This window comes from Zonotrichia leucophrys, chromosome 2 (assembly GCF_028769735.1).
Source record: "Zonotrichia leucophrys gambelii isolate GWCS_2022_RI chromosome 2, RI_Zleu_2.0, whole genome shotgun sequence".
NCBI classification, from domain to species: domain Eukaryota; kingdom Metazoa; phylum Chordata; class Aves; order Passeriformes; family Passerellidae; genus Zonotrichia; species Zonotrichia leucophrys.
This window is the reverse complement of record NC_088171.1, coordinates 59,641,227-59,659,844: the sequence shown is the minus strand read 5'-3', so window position 1 is coordinate 59,659,844 and position 18,618 is coordinate 59,641,227. Positions and strand designations below refer to the sequence as shown.

At 35.0% G+C, this 18,618-nt stretch overlaps 1 protein-coding gene across 2 annotated transcripts in view; it reads left to right on the top strand.

Annotated features, from left to right (window-relative positions):
- ATP9B (ATPase phospholipid transporting 9B (putative)) overlaps positions 1-17,946 on the top strand; it is a 154,607-nt gene extending 136,661 nt beyond the window's left edge. The window contains exons 16-30 of one of the 2 annotated variants that reach the window (XM_064705157.1): positions 913-1,074; positions 1,679-1,771; positions 2,920-3,003; positions 3,564-3,734; positions 5,141-5,239; positions 7,754-7,843; positions 8,292-8,436; positions 8,766-8,830; positions 9,262-9,417; positions 9,561-9,625; positions 10,791-10,899; positions 12,544-12,601; positions 13,281-13,484; positions 15,963-15,995; positions 16,720-17,946. In XM_064705157.1, the coding sequence (XP_064561227.1) occupies positions 913-1,074; positions 1,679-1,771; positions 2,920-3,003; positions 3,564-3,734; positions 5,141-5,239; positions 7,754-7,843; positions 8,292-8,436; positions 8,766-8,830; positions 9,262-9,417; positions 9,561-9,625; positions 10,791-10,899; positions 12,544-12,601; positions 13,281-13,484; positions 15,963-15,995; positions 16,720-16,856 (1,671 nt within the window). In that variant the 3' untranslated portion in view covers positions 16,857-17,946. The remainder of the gene's footprint in view (positions 1-912; positions 1,075-1,678; positions 1,772-2,919; positions 3,004-3,563; positions 3,735-5,140; positions 5,240-7,753; positions 7,844-8,291; positions 8,437-8,765; positions 8,831-9,261; positions 9,418-9,560; positions 9,626-10,790; positions 10,900-12,543; positions 12,602-13,280; positions 13,485-15,962; positions 15,996-16,719) is intronic. The other variant, XM_064705159.1, reaches the window with a different exon arrangement.
- The last annotated feature ends 672 nt before the right edge of the window (positions 17,947-18,618 follow it).

The window sequence follows — 18,618 nt, the reverse complement described above, 5'->3', positions numbered from 1 at the left end:
TTTAAAAATCTGGTTTCCAGTAAAGATTAACCTTTGGAAAACTAAAAGCTGATTGAGGAGAAGTTTTCTTTAATCAGAAAAAAAACATGAGATATGGAATGTGTCTTGTATACAAAACAGTAAAATCAGTAAAACAGTTTTCCTAAAATATTCGTTTTTTGAAGGAATAAATCAGATGGTGGTGGTGATAGATATTTAAAGTATAATACAGAAAAGTGTTGAAGCTAGATGTCATGCACTTCAAAGCAGCAAAATTTTGGAAAAGGGACTTTCCCATGTGATTTTGTGGGATGCAGTATTGTAAGGTTGATTTCCATCTAATTTGATGTCAGAAGTCATATTACTGTTGAAACAAAGTATTGATATTATGCAAGTAAGTAAAGTAAACTAAAAATAAGGTCCTTTGCTTTCCTATTTATTACCAATTAAATTGTCTCATCTTGCATGTAACTCTAGATTTAACAAAATATTTTATATTGAAATTCTCCCAAAGAGTTTTACGTACATAATGGTCTTGTTGATATAGAAATCATCATCTCATTTTGCAAAATTTCTACTTGATTTCCTTAATTTATTCTTGAATACGTGTGGGTATTTATTAGAATAGTTATTTCTAAACAATATATTGAGAGTACCTCATATTCAGCAATAAGCTGAAGAAGGTTTTATATTCTTCATAAAAAAATTTTGTAAGCTCTTCAAGGGACACACATAATTTGATGTGTTAATATTTTATACTCAGTCTGCTGCTGTTCCCTTGTTTTTTTCCCTAGATTCTTGGAAGAGTTTATACTTTCACCCTAGCAACAGTTCTTTGGTTTTAACTTATGTAACAGTGTCGCAGACCTTTCACATTTTAATAATTTAAATATGTCTCTTTTTTCTTTCTTTTTTTTTTCCTTTGTTCTTTAGGTAGCTCTGGTGCAGTGGACAGAGAGTGTGGGTCTCACTCTGGTTAACAGGGATCTGACCTCAATGCAGCTGAAGACCCCTGGTGGGCACATCCTCACATATTATATCCTGCAGATCTTCCCCTTCACTTCTGAGAGCAAGCGCATGGGCATCATAGTTAGGGTAATTTGGGGCATTTTCTGGGCGTTTGGTTTGATTTTTTTAAAAATGCTGGCAGATCAGACTGATTCACTCCTTCTGCAACAGACAATGCCACAGGAATTCATTGATTGCATTTGCCTGTGTGTGGATTCACTGACTATGCAATGAGTGTTGCATCATTAAAATGTGTAACAAGTATATACACTAAGTTATTTGTAAATTTTTAATTACCAGGTATTTCAAACATACAGAGCTTTCTGTTTTGGGTTGGTATTTGCCACCCAAGAAACAAAATACAAGTTGGAGGGGATAACATTGATATTTTAAAATTTAGTTTAGGGGTGCTGAGAATCTCTTATGCTTGTGGACTTCAGTTAGAACTGATCCTCTTACATGGAAATAGCAGACATGTATCTCAGTGGAATCAGAGATAACACTGGAAATAGTAACATCAAGTAATACAACCTACCCACTTCTTGACAAGGTACTTTGTCTTTTATAAATGGGAACCTATTGAGTGCTTCAGAAGGCAATTAAGTTATTGGTAGGTAATTGTTTTGACTTTATAAACAGATATTCCTCTCCCACCCCCCCACCCCTTCCCATTTCTTTTGTAAAATTTTAGGATGAATCTTCAGGAGAAATTACATTTTACATGAAGGGTGCAGATGTTGCCATGTCCACTATTGTACAGTACAATGATTGGTTAGAAGAAGAGGTAAGAAAGAAAATCAACATTTACAAAAATTATTATTTTATAAAAATTTAAAATCTCAAATATATCAGATGGTATTGGGATGTTGAAAGGACAATCTGAGGCAATGCAGTAATGGATTTTGAACTTCAGTTATGGATATCCTGAATGGGTTTTAAGGGATTATAACTATTTCCAATTCTTGAGTAACATACAAGAAAAGTGAAGCTGGTAGTAGTAGCAGGACACGTTCCTACTTAAAACAAGGAAAGTTGTTTTTCATTGACTGACCTTTCACATAAAACCTAATTACTGCTGAGAAGTATTCTGCCATAAATCTTTTTATCCCTTGTTTGATCAAAATCTGCAGTGAGGTATGATTATGAATTATAGACTTTGACAAGCATTGTGTCCAAAATATTTTCTTTTTACCACATTTATTAAACTTCAAATAAAATAGTTAGTGACTAAATTTCAAACCTGATTAATATTTTTCAGTATGTGTTCTAGTAGGTACCAGCAATCATCTTATTTTTGACCCTACATACAGCCAATATGTTAATACAATGATTACACCATGTATGTTCATAATGGTATTGGCAATATGAATCAATATCTGCTGCAGGGCAGTTTGATTTATTCAGGGACATGAATAAATTAAACTCCCTCAAGACCTAGCAAAATGTCATAAAAATTACTTTTGGCGATAATGATGCACAATTAATTGTAAGATACTTGTTTAATTTATTTAGCTTTATGAGGTCAAATCAATAAGTGTTTGCACTGGAGAGCCCTGTTTTTCATTAAGACATGCTATTCCATGGCTATTTTTAATGTGTAGATGCTTTTCTGATAAGGGATACATTCAGTGAAAAAAGAAATTGAATTCTGTTATGTGCCTCAAAGGTAGTTTTAATTTATTTTAAAGCTTCAACCTAAAAGATATTTTCTTTAAGCTAGGAGAGGAGATCTAATTGACTTACTGATATCAAACCACTTCATTTGGGACACCTGGAGTATAATTGCTTTTCATCCTGTTTGTGGCTTCTCCAGAGTATTTTAAGAGTCTAAAGACACGCCAAAGCTACAGATACACCCTGTTAGCATACAGTAGAAATCATGAACACAGATTTGAATATTTGCATGACTGTTCTGTGCTTTGGTTCATTTAGTGTGGTAATATGGCACGAGAAGGACTGCGCACACTGGTTGTTGCCAAAAAATCACTTACTGAAGAACAGTATCAAGATTTTGAGGTATGAAAGGACAGAGTGATCTTCTGCTTACGATCATGTTTAATTACTTCAAGGAGAACATTCCTCTATTTTATTGTTTAAGATTGCAGAAAAAGATTATTCATATTTAAAAAACAGATAATTGAGATATTGTCCACAATCTGTTAAAGGCTTTGTCATTCATTAATGACGGTTCTGCAGTCATATTTGCAGGGTCCTATTTGCTTTATTATTGGATTGGACAGTGTTTTCCCAGAAGCTAATGTAATGTTACTTTTGTAGGTTCAACATGACCTAAAAAACCTACTTGTTCTCAAAGATAAGGCCTGTCCTCCTTTGAAGCTGTGATGCCTAGTTCTTAATAGTTCTTCAGGAGGCATTCTCTTTAGGTGCATTGTCAGAAGAGCCCTGTATAACAGTGGATGTAAAGTAAAATTGCTTCTTTAGCCTTGTTCTTCATTAAAGATATATAAAGACAAACATTTAGCCTAATGGATCCATGCTATCACTTGAGTGGTAGACTGAATGTATACTTTATGAGTCGTAGCAAACTCTAAGTGGTTTTGTGTTTGTGCAAACAGAGTCGATATAACCAAGCAAAGCTAAGCATACATGACAGAAACCTGAAGGTTGCTGCTGTTGTAGAGAGTTTGGAGCGAGAAATGGAATTACTGTGTCTCACTGGAGTAGAAGATCAGCTGCAAGCAGATGTTAGACCAACTCTAGAGATGCTAAGGAATGCTGGAATAAAGGTACTTAACACATATTGCTGACATAACAGGTTATCATTTATTAACTTTTTAAATCAAGACGTAACTTATATTTGTCCGTATTTAGTTTCTTTCAAAGTAAGAAATGTGTCAAGTCCCCAGCACATTCTGGGCATGAACTAGCAGAAACAAACAAGACACTGTGTGCAAAGTTCCCTTGCCTACAAGGTTTCATCAGTCTCAAACTTACTTCTGTAGGAAAACTACCAATGGATAGATGAATGTGTGTCTCAGTCATTTATCCCCAGGCTGTCTACAGTAAACTGTCCTTGCTGTCACTGACTGAGTTTGGCACAAGATTTGTGTGACAACAATGTTTTCGGGTTTGGTGCTCGTAAGAAGTTTCAGCAGAGATCAAAACGTGAATTATTTGAACTAGAATTCAGAACTGCCCTTGGAGTTTGTTCAGTTCATGTTAAAGGGATGACATGAAAAGCCATGCAGAAGAGTTGGTTTGCTAGACTCCTATCAATTGCACATATATATGCACGTAATGCATATACAATTTATTTGAGGGAGGGTTTCAAGTAAATATATGAACAGTATCTGAGGGGAGGGGGCAAGATTATAAACATTTTGCTTTAAGCAGTGTCAAACTCTACTCCAAATAGTTGTAATGACTTTGCATTGGTTAAACTGAGTCGGACACAGTGGGATATTTTGCATATGCTGCTTGTGCTGGACTTCAGCCCCTCCGTTATCTGCTGGAAGGGCAGCTCAGGAGGTCAAAGCAAACCAGGAGAATTTTGGGATGCGATGACAATTTCCTTACACTGGTGACCAAGTCATCTTCCTAACTAGTCATCATACTAACAAACCTTCTTGGTGTTAAGGGGCTGAGAGAGCTGTCACACGATGGGAACATAACAACTTTATCCCTTAATCTTTACTGCCTCCTCAGTTCTGCGTGGTCAGTGGGCAGGATCTTTTCAGAATGTTGGGACTGTAGCTTATGCTCCAAGATTTGCTGTCTCATGGCTTGGCTGCTGCTTCCTGAGATTATCACCAGGGTCAGAGATTGGTTGTGTTGCATCATTTTGCTGACAAATGTAATCTGTATGCTCACTTTTCTGATCAAGGTCATGTCAGGACCATAGGGAAAGGATTTTATGTTTCCCAGAGCTTTACTTTGTCTTCATATACATAGGGACATTGGCCCTTGTGAGAATGGAGCTGCAAAAAGTAAAGACATTTCTTTTCTGCTTTGCATATTATTGTAGTAAAAACTGTTAGTTAATTTTACTTTAAAATGCACAAGTCAGTATATTTTCTTGGATAACTTAATCCAAAAAGGTGCCAGAGAAAAGTTGGAGAGAGATGTCACTTAGATTTGGAGAACAGACAATTCGCTAATGTCCAAAGAAATAAACTCTTACATTTTTTTGCAGATATGGATGTTGACAGGAGACAAACTGGAGACAGCAACTTGCATTGCAAAAAGTTCTCACTTAGTGTCTAGAAATCAAGATATTCATATTTTCAGACCTGTAAGTATAGTTCAAACTTTTTTTGTTGGTTCATCAAAGGATGGCTAACAGTAGCGTTGCTGTATTCAATTAGTAGCTGGCTGGCTGTTGGAAGTTGTTGGGTTATTGTACTGAGTGTCACTGTAATGGTCCAGAGGGTAGTACTTAGGTCATTATTCAAGGCAGTAAAATGACAAAGCATTTAAGGGTGTTGTTTTCTAGACTTGGCGATGTGCTGTAGAAATATTTGTAGCTGTGTGTGGGTGAGCCAGATTCAACAGACATTTTACACCCTTCATAAGAGACATAGCAAGATACCTCTAAATAGTGATGGAGGGGTCTGGGTGAGGTGAGGTACTGAGCCACTAAGAAACAGTCCATGGATTTAGGCTGTCTGAATGTCATTCTTGCTTGTTTTAGCATTTTCATTGATAGAACTCTTTAGACTCAAGCAGAATTAATCCTGAATGAAACTGTGAACATCCCTCTGTAAACAGAGATCAAATTAGTATGAGAAATTTTTTTCATGTCATTATATATATGTGCATTTTACCAACAGACTATTTAAGTAATTGTTAGAAAAGTAAACTGAATCTTCTTCTATATATTTTATATGTGTGCTATTCACTTGACTGAAGCCAAACAAAAATAGATTTTCCAGACATTGATTGATGCTGTGTGATCAGACATAATGCATCTGTTTGTTCTAAATGAACCACTTGCACCTACAGAAATAATTATATGAATATAATTTACATGTAAATGCATTTTCTTCTGAAGCATCAGAATGGCAAATTAGGCCCTGCAGACTACTATTTGCAATTAAATTATTAATGCTTCTGATAAAACTTCAGATCAATTTTTGTTGACCTTTCCACATTGTAACACCACAAATTAAGTCTTCCTGAACAAAATGTATTTAGTTGAGTCAGATTTTTATTTTCGTTACCTTGACTGGTAATAAGAGATCAGCATAAAGCCGTGTTAACTTAGAATACAGTTTTAAATTAGTTAGAAAACACATTTATACAGAATTCCTTCTGTGGCTATACTTGTTGCAAAGAAATAACTACTGAATTAATGTAAGAAAATATCAAGCACTATAACACTTCTACTGTAGTTATAAATTAGAACGATAAAACCTTTTGCTACTCTCTTTCCAAAAAGCTGTGTTTCGTTTTTAAAAAAACTGTTTATTCATAGAAGTCTCAGCTTCTATAGTTTGTAATTCTGGAGGTATTTACAAATTAAAAAAAAAAAAGCGTTCTCTTAGGTTGAAATGTAGAACAGAGAGGAAAATCACTGCTCATCAGTGTGCACAAGTGCTGACATCTCTTCATCTCTGCAATGCAGAAAGAATGTACTAGGCCAACACAGGCTGGTCTTCCTAACAGCTGCCAGACAAGGAGGTTTCTCTTTTCATGCTTAATTGTGGAAAAGAAGGAAAAAGATTCTGAATTGGGGCATGTGTATGAGTTTTTCTCTGCAGTTTTTAATGTAACTCAAATTTTATGGGTAGTAGAACCCATCTGGAGAGAGAAAGGTTCTTTGAACTGCAATGGCTGGGTAGTTGTGGGTCAAGGACAAAACTTCACATTCAATGTAATTAAGATTCATATATCTTAAAAGTTTTTTAATCAATGTGATCTGTTGACAGAGACAAAATTAAAAGTGTAATCAGACCTTTTATTTTATTCTGTGCTTGGTAGTTTGTCTAGCATGGTAGCTCTAAAATACATTGATATTTATGGGGAAAAAAATTAAAAATAAACAAACAAAAAACCCACCAAAAAACACACAAAAAACCCCCCCACCACCACACCCAAATCTGCCAGTCTCCTCAAAATCTGATTATAATTTCAATTTTGTGTATTCTGTTTATAGTTCAAAACTTTCTAAAATGCATTTAGTAACATTTGACTGTTTTTTGCACTTCACAGCTGGGCTTTTCTGAAACAATTATGTAAATTTTTAAAATCTATGATGTAATTCTTTCATGTTATGCCACTTGATCTTGTCTTCAGAGTCATGCAAGATCCAAAAGGATTAGTACTAATGAGCATCTTTATGTCCCTTTGAAATCTGTGCCTGGTTTTCCTTCCTGAAACTGAAGGAACAATTAATAGGGACACTTTATGTTATTCTAAGAGCATATTTTGCTGGTTAATAAACAAAACAATTAAGGTTTGCTTGGGAAAGTTTTCTGTTTTTCTCTAGACATGCCAGGATGAAAAGACTCAGGCCAGCTCAAAATTCAGATATTTTAATGTCATTAATTCAGCACTATTTTAGCCCTAGCAAACTTTGGTGAGGAACCACTTAAGCCGACTACATAGATTTTACTTGTTTGAGGATTACTCTGTCAATTCATAAGGCTTGAGGCTTATAGTAAAATTCCATGGGTATTAGACTTGCAATGGGATAAAACCCTTGAACCAAGGCTTCTGGGTATGAGTTCTCAAAACTTGATTTGTTTAGGCAGGGGTTTTTTTAAGAATATAACAAAATCATTTAACTGAGTGGTTTTTATTGAAGGTTGTCACTCGAGGAGAGGCTCACTTAGAACTAAATGCTTTTAGGAGGAAGCATGACTGTGCCTTGGTGATATCTGGGGACTCACTTGAGGTAAAAACTTGGTTTTGGTCAAATTATTTATATGCTTATGGTCAGAAAGTAATGTATCAGCACCTTCATGCTCTTTTTTCAAGTATTTCCCCATACTTTTAAGTAGTCCTTAGAGAAACTTTTGCTTATCACTGTGTGTGAATTAGATGATATATGTTGTAAATGTTACTGGGTTTCTAGTCTTCTGTACAGTAATAGGAATGGAATTTGTATACAGCATGCTTTAGTACTGTCTGTTCTCTTAACCTCAAAGCACTTTGCTGCTCAATCTCTTTGATTTAAAAAATAATAAAGCCACAGTCAGGAGAATCTTTCTTTTTTTTCCTTCCAGTTAGATGTTGTACATGGAAAACACAATAAAAAATCTTTATACTGTGTTTTTGAGTTGGGCTACATGTAGTAATATTTAATTGTAAATAAATCCAAGCATTTTTTTTTTCCCCCTCAGGTTTGTCTGAAGTATTATGAGCATGAATTTGTGGAGCTGGCTTGTCAGTGTCCTGCTGTGGTGTGCTGCCGATGCTCTCCCACGCAGAAAGCCCACATTGTGAAACTGTTACAGCACCACACCGGGAAACGCACATGTGCAATAGGTAACTGGGCACAATCCTCCTAGGAAAATCTGTAAAAATGTAAACAGCAGGTGGCACCACAGAGAAATAGCTGAAACAAAACCAGAGAGACCTCTTTACCAACCTTTACCAGCAGCCAGGTATTGCATAGTTATGGCAAAAATGCTATCCCGTGAGAAAGATGTGGTTATCTTCTCTATTCTGCAGGAAAGTCTTGATTACTGAAGTAATTAATCATAAGTCATAGATTATTTGTAAGAATTTAAAGGCATGTAAGAGGTTTCTCAATTACTGTAAGGCCAGGAGAATAAAACCTCTGAAGAACTGAATATTGCAGTGACATTTTCCAGGTGATGGAGGAAATGATGTCAGCATGATCCAAGCAGCAGACTGTGGAATTGGAATTGAAGGCAAGGTAATGTTAACAGTTTCATTATGAAATGTGTGTCACATAGAAGCCTAGTAGAATGTGATTAGATGCTTTATTCTTAAACAATAGTGAATTGATCATTTCCAATTAAAGTATTCTGCAAGATTATAAGAATGCTTAGTCTTTAGTGTTTTTGCTTGTATGTCTTCTGCTTTATCTTTTTAAAAGCAGGAAGAATTATAGTTGTTTCTGTGCAGCATTTACCTGTAAGAAGCAAGAGAAGCAATTAAACTTATTTGTTACAGCACACTGCATCTTAGAATATGCACAAAAAATTGTCGTGTCTCATTGTAGGGTTGATTCTCAAAGAAGGAACAAACTTGTCTTTTAAAATTAATTATTGCTTAGGATTTTGAAACTTGATACACATCTTTTACACTGGGATTCATATTTGAAATATTTTTCTTTTTTTCTAGGAGGGAAAACAAGCTTCTCTAGCAGCTGACTTTTCTATCACACAGTTTAAACACATAGGTAGGCTGCTGATGGTACATGGCCGAAACAGTTACAAACGATCAGCAGCACTTGGTCAATTTGTCATGCACCGAGGCCTTATTATTTCAACTATGCAGGTATTTAATACTTTGTTTTCTGAATAGTTAAATCCCTATGTCTGTCTTTGAAATGTCACAAATGTCAGTATTGTTATTTTTTCTATATTGTATCATTTTGTACGTAGAATTATATTAAATAAATAATTATCTGCTTTTTCAAGGCTGTATTTTCATCAGTCTTCTACTTTGCATCTGTTCCCTTGTACCAAGGATTCCTAATGGTAGGGTAAGTCAAAGCAACAGTAACAATTCCTGGTAATAAATACAGCAAACTAACTGGTTAAATAACACTGTGGGCTTGGTGTCATCCATGTTTTCCATGCATTTATCATGGGTACACTACCAAAACCTGGGATGAGTGCACCAAGTCACACTGGGTTGGTTATGCACTATATGATGGGGGAAGTCTCATTATCAGTTCTCTGGAGAGAGGGATCTGCATAGCCTTAGAAGAAGATACTGTAGAACCTGTGCACATACAGGGTGAAAACAATAAAGAAAATCTCCCAGACCAGCTTCAGCTGGTACAAATCTCAGTGAGGATCACAGGGTTTTGTGTTTAAAATGGAGCTGAAGCTACCGTGATATTTCCTCTGAGAGAACACTATCCACGTTTGCCACATAGATTTCCATTAATGTGAATATGTGCAGCATTGAGAGCACCCTGGTCGTGTTGCAGCAGCTGGTTTACTGATATGGTTCCCCAAGTTACATAGCTGAGAGCTGTGCATATGTTTGTGTTTGTCCCTGTTCTCTGTCCCTGTGACCTAACAGCTTCTTTTTATTGTCCTTGTAAGTAATAACAACTGAAATCAAGAGTAACTTAAACCTTAGTCAAACCATGGTCTGATTACACCAGACTTTGCAGAGGCAAGCAGCAGACCTCTTTAAAAGGTTTGCAGAAGTTGTGCTAAGTTCCAAGGAAGTACATGTGAAAGTGTGTATATGGCATGTGTACAATAAAATCCAAAGCCACTCAGAGAGCTGTTAAGACTCTTATTCATCCACCTACCTTCTCCATGTTGTCCAGAATATAGTGCCCTTTTTTAATTCCGTTTTCATGCATCCATCTATAAATGAATTTAAATGTCAGGTCATTGGACTGGTTGACCAAAGTGCAAGTGCACAGGGAGTATGGTAACAGGTGATAGGCTTGGGTAATAGAATAAAGAAATGTATTTATCGGTTTTGACTGTATAAGACTGTAACTTCTCACAACTGACAGCTCTCAGAACCGCAAGAGCAGGTTGCATGTGAAAGCTGTGTTGGTAAGCTGCCTAAGTACTGGGAAAAAGAATCAGTTTCATTTCACTTACATAAAAAGAATAATTGAACTCAAGTTAAAATTATGTCATACGAAAATGTTAATGTGTGTTCTTCCTTTCTCTTAGGTATGCAACCATATATACTATGTTTCCAGTCTTCTCTCTAGTATTGGATCAAGATGTGAAGCCAGAAATGGCATTGCTATATCCAGAACTTTATAAGGATCTCACAAAGGTATGAATGTTCTCAGTGCTCAGCTACAAACAAATGCTAAAATCTCCAGTGTGCGAAACTGGGAATTGTTGCAATCATTTTCATAAGGTATTCCAAGCAAGACAGATTGCACAACTATTGCCAACTTCTGTACTATTAAAATAATCCACAGTACTAAACATTTCAATCATTTTTATTAATACATTTCTCTAGTCACCAGTGGCTGTACTGAAATAATTCAAACCTTTATCAAATGTTGATAAAGCAACTTTCACTCTGGCCCCAAAATCTCTCATGTGGAGTTATTTATGTTTACATTTTCACATCTTACTTTTCTGTTTTAATTGGTCAATGAATTTATAGATTTATTTTTTCTTAACGTGCAGAAATTACTGCTGATGTCTCCAAAAACGCTCTTCTTTTAAATAACAGATATTTATAACTGATATATCTGAACTCAGTCATCCATGGATACTGCTTTCTTTGGGTTTGCATGTACTTGCAAACAATCAAAGTTTGTAATTTTGTTACCCACAAGAGTGACATAAATCTCAAGATTCTGTTTTAATAAGCTGTTTGAAAAGCACTTCTTCTCCATCCTTAGCTGCCAGATAGGAAAGTTATGATCCACGACAGAACCAGACAATCTTTTTTAGGGATAGTAAACTCTTCAAAGATTTCTAAAAGTTCAGAAGCAGACTCCAGTTAAAGACTCCAGTTCAAAATTTTCTGAGTCTTTGTCGTTTTAATTGCCCTAAATTAGCTATTACCTATGTTAATCTGGGATCATCTTTTTTCCTCTTTTGGAGATCTTGGTTCTTTCTCTGCTTGAGAATCTTTGAATTTTTTGATATTTCAGTCCTTTATCAAACTCCAAAAAGCATGGCCTTCACCTGCTAAACAGAGTCACAAGCTTGCCTGTGGAACACTGTTCACTGAACTTGGAACTTGTTGCAGTAAAGAAGAACTGCTGATTCTTGCCTGTTCTAGATTGATCTTTTTTTGTGGCAAAATGGCTGCTTTGTTTTATCCCTTAAAATGTGTATCTTTTCAACTCTTCAGTTCTAACATATTTCATCAGTACCCTCACAGAATGCAAGAGTCATATCACATGTACAGCATATATTCTTTGCTTTTTGCAAATGCTTCAGTCTCTACCATTCACAATCAAAATATTTAAAATTTATTTGGTAATAGTTACTTGCTGAAAATTTGCAGTAGTCATGAATTTATTCTGTGAAAGCAAATGGGCAGTTTATCCAACGTTTAGAAGTTACTAGTAAATAACTGCAGATTTGCTTAAGGTTTTGGTCAATAGGTACAATGCTGTAGTTGTTTTGAAGACTACATTTTACAAATAAAAAATAAATGAATTTTTCTGTATTTATCATTCTGAAAACCAGCCAGAGCATTGCAAGCTAAAATATCTCTTCTGTTTAAGGCCTTAACTTTTTACTCCTAAATTTAGACTTCATGCAATTTCTACATAAGCTTGAAATGAAGAATCATAAAAACAAGTAGAAGCTTTGTAGCCTTTATCACTTCAAATACTGCATATTTTACTTGTAAAATGTTTCTCTGGCAATGAACTATTAAAAATATATGAGCTGAGTAGATTTATTTTTTTAAGTTGTGTTTAACTGTCCTCTCACATGTTTCTCTTAGGGGAGATCTTTGTCATTTAAGACCTTCCTCATCTGGGTTTTAATCAGTATTTACCAAGGTAGGAGAGAGTCCTGATTTTGCTGAACTGAGAAATTTTTGTCTGCTATTAGCAATATTGTTTTTCAGTTGCAGGTTGAATTCCCAAAGCTTAGCATTTCATCAGTAGTTATATATATTGCTTTCTGTTTATCTCGTAAATCGATATTCCTGTAGTGTGCCAGGCCTATTCAAAACACAGCATGATTGGTATTTTTATTGGTGCATGTCACCTAAAAAAGGACATGTTTTTAATTAAATGCTAATCCAGAAAAAATTTAATGAGTGCTTATCACATTGCATGTATTTACACAGTAGTTTTCTTTCATTGAATGACAGAAGTACCGTTGAAGAAATCTGAATTATGTAATCAGTTGAAAGTAATTACACTTTCAACAATATCTCATTTATTTGCAGCACTTGACAAAATGAGGTTAATTAACAGTTCATCAGATATATTGCACTAAAAGGTGTTTAATTTTCTAATAGTTTTATTTCTGTATGGCTTTACTTTGGTTGGCTTATTTCACATGTACAAAGTACAGTAAATATCCTTCTTTTAGAAAGACCAGTGTTTTAAAAATTACTGGACAAACTTTCATAATGAGCAATCATATGTTGGGTGTGCAGTTGTAAAAGCTGGTACAGTGAAATTTCACTGCAGGGTGTTTGCCAACCCTGTGTGCCTCTGCACCCCACAGGTGGAATTCTGATGTACGGAGCCCTGCTGCTTTTTGAATCCGAGTTTGTTCACGTCGTTGCCATTTCCTTCACTGCCCTGATCTTGACTGAGCTCTTGATGGTTGCACTGACCATACGAACGTGGCACTGGTTAATGGTGGTGGCTGAATTCCTCAGTCTTGGCTGCTATGTGGCCTCTCTTGCATTCCTAAATGAATACTTTGGTGAGTAAAAGTTCTTTAGCAAAGAACTGTTTTGTATCTTTAATAATGTTTTTCTCTTCCCTCTTTTTCAATGAAGAATAGGTGATGTTTTAAAATGCAGCTTTCTTTATAAGAAATATAATTGAGTCCAAATTAGGCCTAATTAGTGTTGGGTTAAAATATTCTCTTACCCTTTTCTCCTAGAATTCAACAATCTTTATCCTGTTAGTATGGTTTATCTAGATTATAAACTTTAGTCAAAACACTCCTGCCTTTTCCATCCTTGGTCTGATATTGACAGTCAAAACTGTATAGTTTAAATTAGCTTTGAGATTTGCACTATTGAAAATAGATATAGTTTGTTAAAAATCAGGATCTTCTGCTGAATTGGTGCATTATTTTGCACACCAGGCCAAGTGGGCCTCATTAGATCTAACTCACAAGGCTAAAATTGCTGAAGTATTGTTAGGAAGTGATGCAGCAGCCTAGAAGGAAAGACCTCATATAGGAGCCATTGCTTCATAATTATAGTAACCTTGTATTAAGCTTGCTCTGCTTTAAGTTTTGGCATGCCATACTGTGCCTTAAGGTACTGATTGTTTACAGTTCACAAGATGAAAGAACACATTCCAACTGCAAGTCTTACCAATCAAGAATCTCAGCATCAAAATAATACCTATTTCTTCTTGGATCAACTTATCCTTTAGTAAAAATAAAATATCTAGGTGTGATTTTACAAATGTAGCTTACAGAAATATATGTAACAGCTTTAATTATATCTCATGAGGAGCTGAGAATCCAGCTTCTTCTCTGACTTTTAGGATCTGATGAGTATTGAGCTGCCCTTCTTCACTTGTCATTTCACATAGCAGAATTGAGCATTACACGGCAGTTTCTAGAAGTCTTACAATTCTGCCTTCACTCTGTCAGTTCCCAGGTGGTCAGTGCTAGGGTAGTGTGTGTGCATTATATAATTATTTATATAATTATTTATTTAATCAGTAAATGCTTCACTGCCTGTCCCAGGTGTTCTAGTACTTCCAAGATTTCTCAGGAGTGAAGAAACAGCTCTGCTGGGCTTGGTACTTACTTTGCACATAATTTCAGGTTTGCCAGAGCACCCTTTTTTTTCCCTCTGACACTGATGCACAGACACAGTAATAGAGATTATTGGGTTGATTTTTGAATCTCCACAGTCAAATTACAAATTAAAGGAACAAACAAGATCAGATATAGGTACTTGCACTTGAGTCCAGACTTCCAGGAACTTCATAAAGCAGAACTTGCAGCTTCACCTTTGAAAGTCTGTAGTATTGGTGACAGCCAGTCCTTCCATCCTTTCTGGTGGTGTTCTGTGAAAAACATTTTTAGATGATGTTCACAAAGGTGTAGAAACCACAGGAACTTTGTTTCTTGCAGACTTTTCCGTAAAGGGGAGTGTTTTCCTTTCTGTGCTTGTGGATTTGCTGGGCAAGCCCAAGCGAGTCCATAAACAGTTGCATGGCTTCTTGCAACCCAGGGGCTTAACTTCACTATTTTTGTTTTTGAGAGTACTGAAAAGGCTGCAGTTTCATGAGATTTTGTAAAGATGTATTTTATGTGTGTTATTCACCACTTATCTGAGAAAATGCCTTTCTTTTAGTCTCACTTCTGCTTAATGCTTTGTTCTTATTTAATCTGTCCCATTATAACTGGGGGGAGGGAGCGTTTTTGTGTATGTGATGCAGCATAATGTGATGGTTTGCAGTTCAAGATATAGAACAACTTCCATGGATCAGGAAAAATGGTCCAGACCAAGAGTGCTTGACTTCACTTGCAAATAAACTTATTTCAGTGACGTTTATATCCTTATGCTTATAAGGATCATCTCCTTCCAGAGAAATTATATGATGACATGGCACTCAAATTAGAAAGGCAAAAATACCAAAGGCAAAACAGATACTGCTCTAGAGCTCTGACTCATGAAAGCAAACCAGTTTTTATGTTTCTGAGTTAATTACACACAGTGGCCTTTTTAGGGTGTCTATGATAGGTTACATGGGCTTTCAGTATGTCTAAGCAGGCTTAGGCTAAAACTGCATAACAAGTTTATACATTGAAATTTAATATACTAAGTATTTTAATAAGCAGAGTTGGAGCAGGAAACAATTTCTTTATTGCATTTTATGAAGTGAATTTTCATTCACATGATCAAGTTGTTTGTACAGTAAATTTTACCTTGAAGTGAAATGTAAGAAAAGTGCCAATCTATTTACAACCTTAAAACATGACCAAATATAAAATCTCTATGTTTTCAAAGTGTTTTGATTTAATTGCTGCTTAAAATAATCTGACTGACATGTGAAAGGCAATACTAATCCAGTTAATGCTACTAACATATTTTTCATCTCCTCTTTGTGTAGCTAACCTGTTGGAGTTTGTTGTTGTTTTGGGGTTTTTGTGCATAACTTTTGTATTTTCTATAAATCTATCCTTTCACTTTCCCTCTTTGTGAAACAGGTATAGGCAGAGTGTCTTTTGGAGCTTTCTTAGGTAGGTGAAGTTTAACTTTTCTTGAAGTTTTGGGTTGGCTTTCTTTTTTTACCTTTAATGATTCAGTCAAGAGTAGAGAATTTCTTAATATATGCATTTGTAAATAATAGGTAAAAATTAAAGAAAAAAATTCTTGGGGTTCCCTGAGTTCTAGGATCTTTTCGTGATTTTTAAGTATGATCTAATTATCACAAATAGGGTCCAAAAATTCATTAGCAAGCATATTGTGTCAGCATTATTGTTAATTTTTTGTCAAAAACGATTCTATTTTCCTTGTGGTAGGTTTTGGGTTCTAATTTAATCTCTATGATTTTAAGAATCATTCAGCATAGATGTTAGAAAAATAATACAGAATAAAAGATCCAAATTGGTTGGGGACTTATAGCAGGTAAAAATCATTCCTACTAATAGAAAAATAAGCTGAATTAACTTTTTATTATGAGAGAGTTGTGCTTTTAAACTGAGATTCTGCTTCCCCTAAAAGTTACTTCAGCTGAAAAACAGTGTGAGGACCATAAAGGAACTCTGAAGTTCCTCTCCAAAAAATTAATTTACAAAAGCAAAAGCCTGAAGTTAACTTTATGTTGCTTTATTGCCCTTTTTTTAAGAATTGGACAATAGCATAAGCAAACAATTATGAGACTTGTATTGACTTTGCACTGTGGAAGTTCCAGTTTTCATGTTAGTGGCTCCCATTATTTATTTTCCCTTTTTGTTTCTGCAGATGTTGCCTTTATCACAACTGTGACCTTCCTGTGGAAAGTGTCAGCAATCACTGTTGTAAGCTGTCTTCCACTTTACATTCTCAAGTACTTGAAGCGCAAGTTCTCTCCTCCAAGTTACTCCAAGCTTACCTCGTAAAAGTGATTATATTCCCTATGGTTTTTCACTCACACCAGTCTGCAGATTGCATATTCACTGTGCTTTAGCGTCTGTGGATTCATGTTGGACTAAAGAAACTTTAAAAAAAATGAAAATTCAAAAGGGATAATGTGAATAGAGCACAAAAAGAGGAGGAAACATCTGAGAGATACAATAACACAGAAGTACACTAACAGCTATCAGAGACAAACTAAATTATCTTTGTGTTGATTTTCTTTTTTTCTTTCAGTTGTTATGATTATAAAATAAAACCAAATTACCTTTGATTTGACAATGATTCTGAATGGTTTAATTGCTACTGTGAAGGATCTTTTGCTACTATAAAGGATTTTTTCCAACTATGTTTATCTTCTGCAAGTTAAATTGAAACTTTTGTTATTTATTACATAAATTTCCATCTTTAATTATTGTATGACTTCCTAATTCAAGCCCTTTCTTTTAATGTTTATATATGGAAAAGTTTATTCATCCATACTTACTCTAACAAACCTAATACCTGTAAATGCCTGTGTCTGTATTAGCAGCTATTATTCCTCATCAGACATTGACTAATATGCACTATTTGAATTATGTACTGATGTCTGCATAGCACAGTATTATTTTAGGAGCTGTTGTCCTATTCTGTACTCTCCATTTCTGGCACCAGTAAATTACAGATGTGTGATGTTGACACCAGTTCTTTAAATGCACATTACAGCCAGGTTGCACAAAAGCTGTTTAAAAATTAAATTATAAATTCTGTACATAACTCCACAGCACTTATTGATCTGTACAGATATCAAAACATGGCTGCTCAGTAAATATGTTTTAAAGTTCTTATTCATTTTGTATTTGTAAAACTGCAAATAGTGTCAAAGTACATTTCTATATATGAGAAGTCCAGTAAACCTTGTATTAGCTACTATGTCTAAATTGCCTTGTAATCTGTTTACTTAGGTTACTCAGGTAAAAGAAAATAAGAGGAACACATGAACATCATGGTAGGAAAATCTTTCATCTTCCAAGTTGTAAATGTTATGTTTTTACGACTTAGTTTGGGTACAAACTTGCCAAAAAAAAAAATCAAAATATTTTTGCTTGTAAGCTGTCAGAGTTGAGTGTCTTGGCTGAGTTATGACACTTTATCACACTGAAGATTTGTTCCAGAAACTCAAATACTCTGATGCAATCTGAAGGGTCCAAATCTTGCACACTGTACTGGCAAGTAGGATAAATTAATTTTCTATTATGATACAACTTTGCTTTCTCATGAAGTACATATAATGAATTTGACATAGTCTGTTAATCAGAGGAAAGGAACAACATAACTATTCATACTTTCTTTATTAAATATTTACATGTGTGTTTTTGAAACGCAGTTAATATGGATGTCATTTTTATGTTTGACTGTATGCCTTTACATCATAATTCCTTGTTTAGTCTCTTTTCCCTTATGCCATTATTACTTTGGATGAGTAATATTTAAGTGATAATTATAACTACTTCCTGGGAGAGCAGAGGAAATGGCTACAGAGCTATTTGGATTCCACCCCATTCCATTAATTTCTGTTTTCAAAGTTTTTCTAACTAGCTGTTTATCTGCTTTTTTAATTTTCATTCCTCATTATAAAAGCAATAAAGCCTAATTTCTACCAAATATTAGTGGTATATGTATTAAATAAACTACTGAGGTAGTTTCCTTTAATTACCCATCATCACAAACTAGTTTGCCCTGTCCCTCTGTGAACTCGCTTCTGTAAAT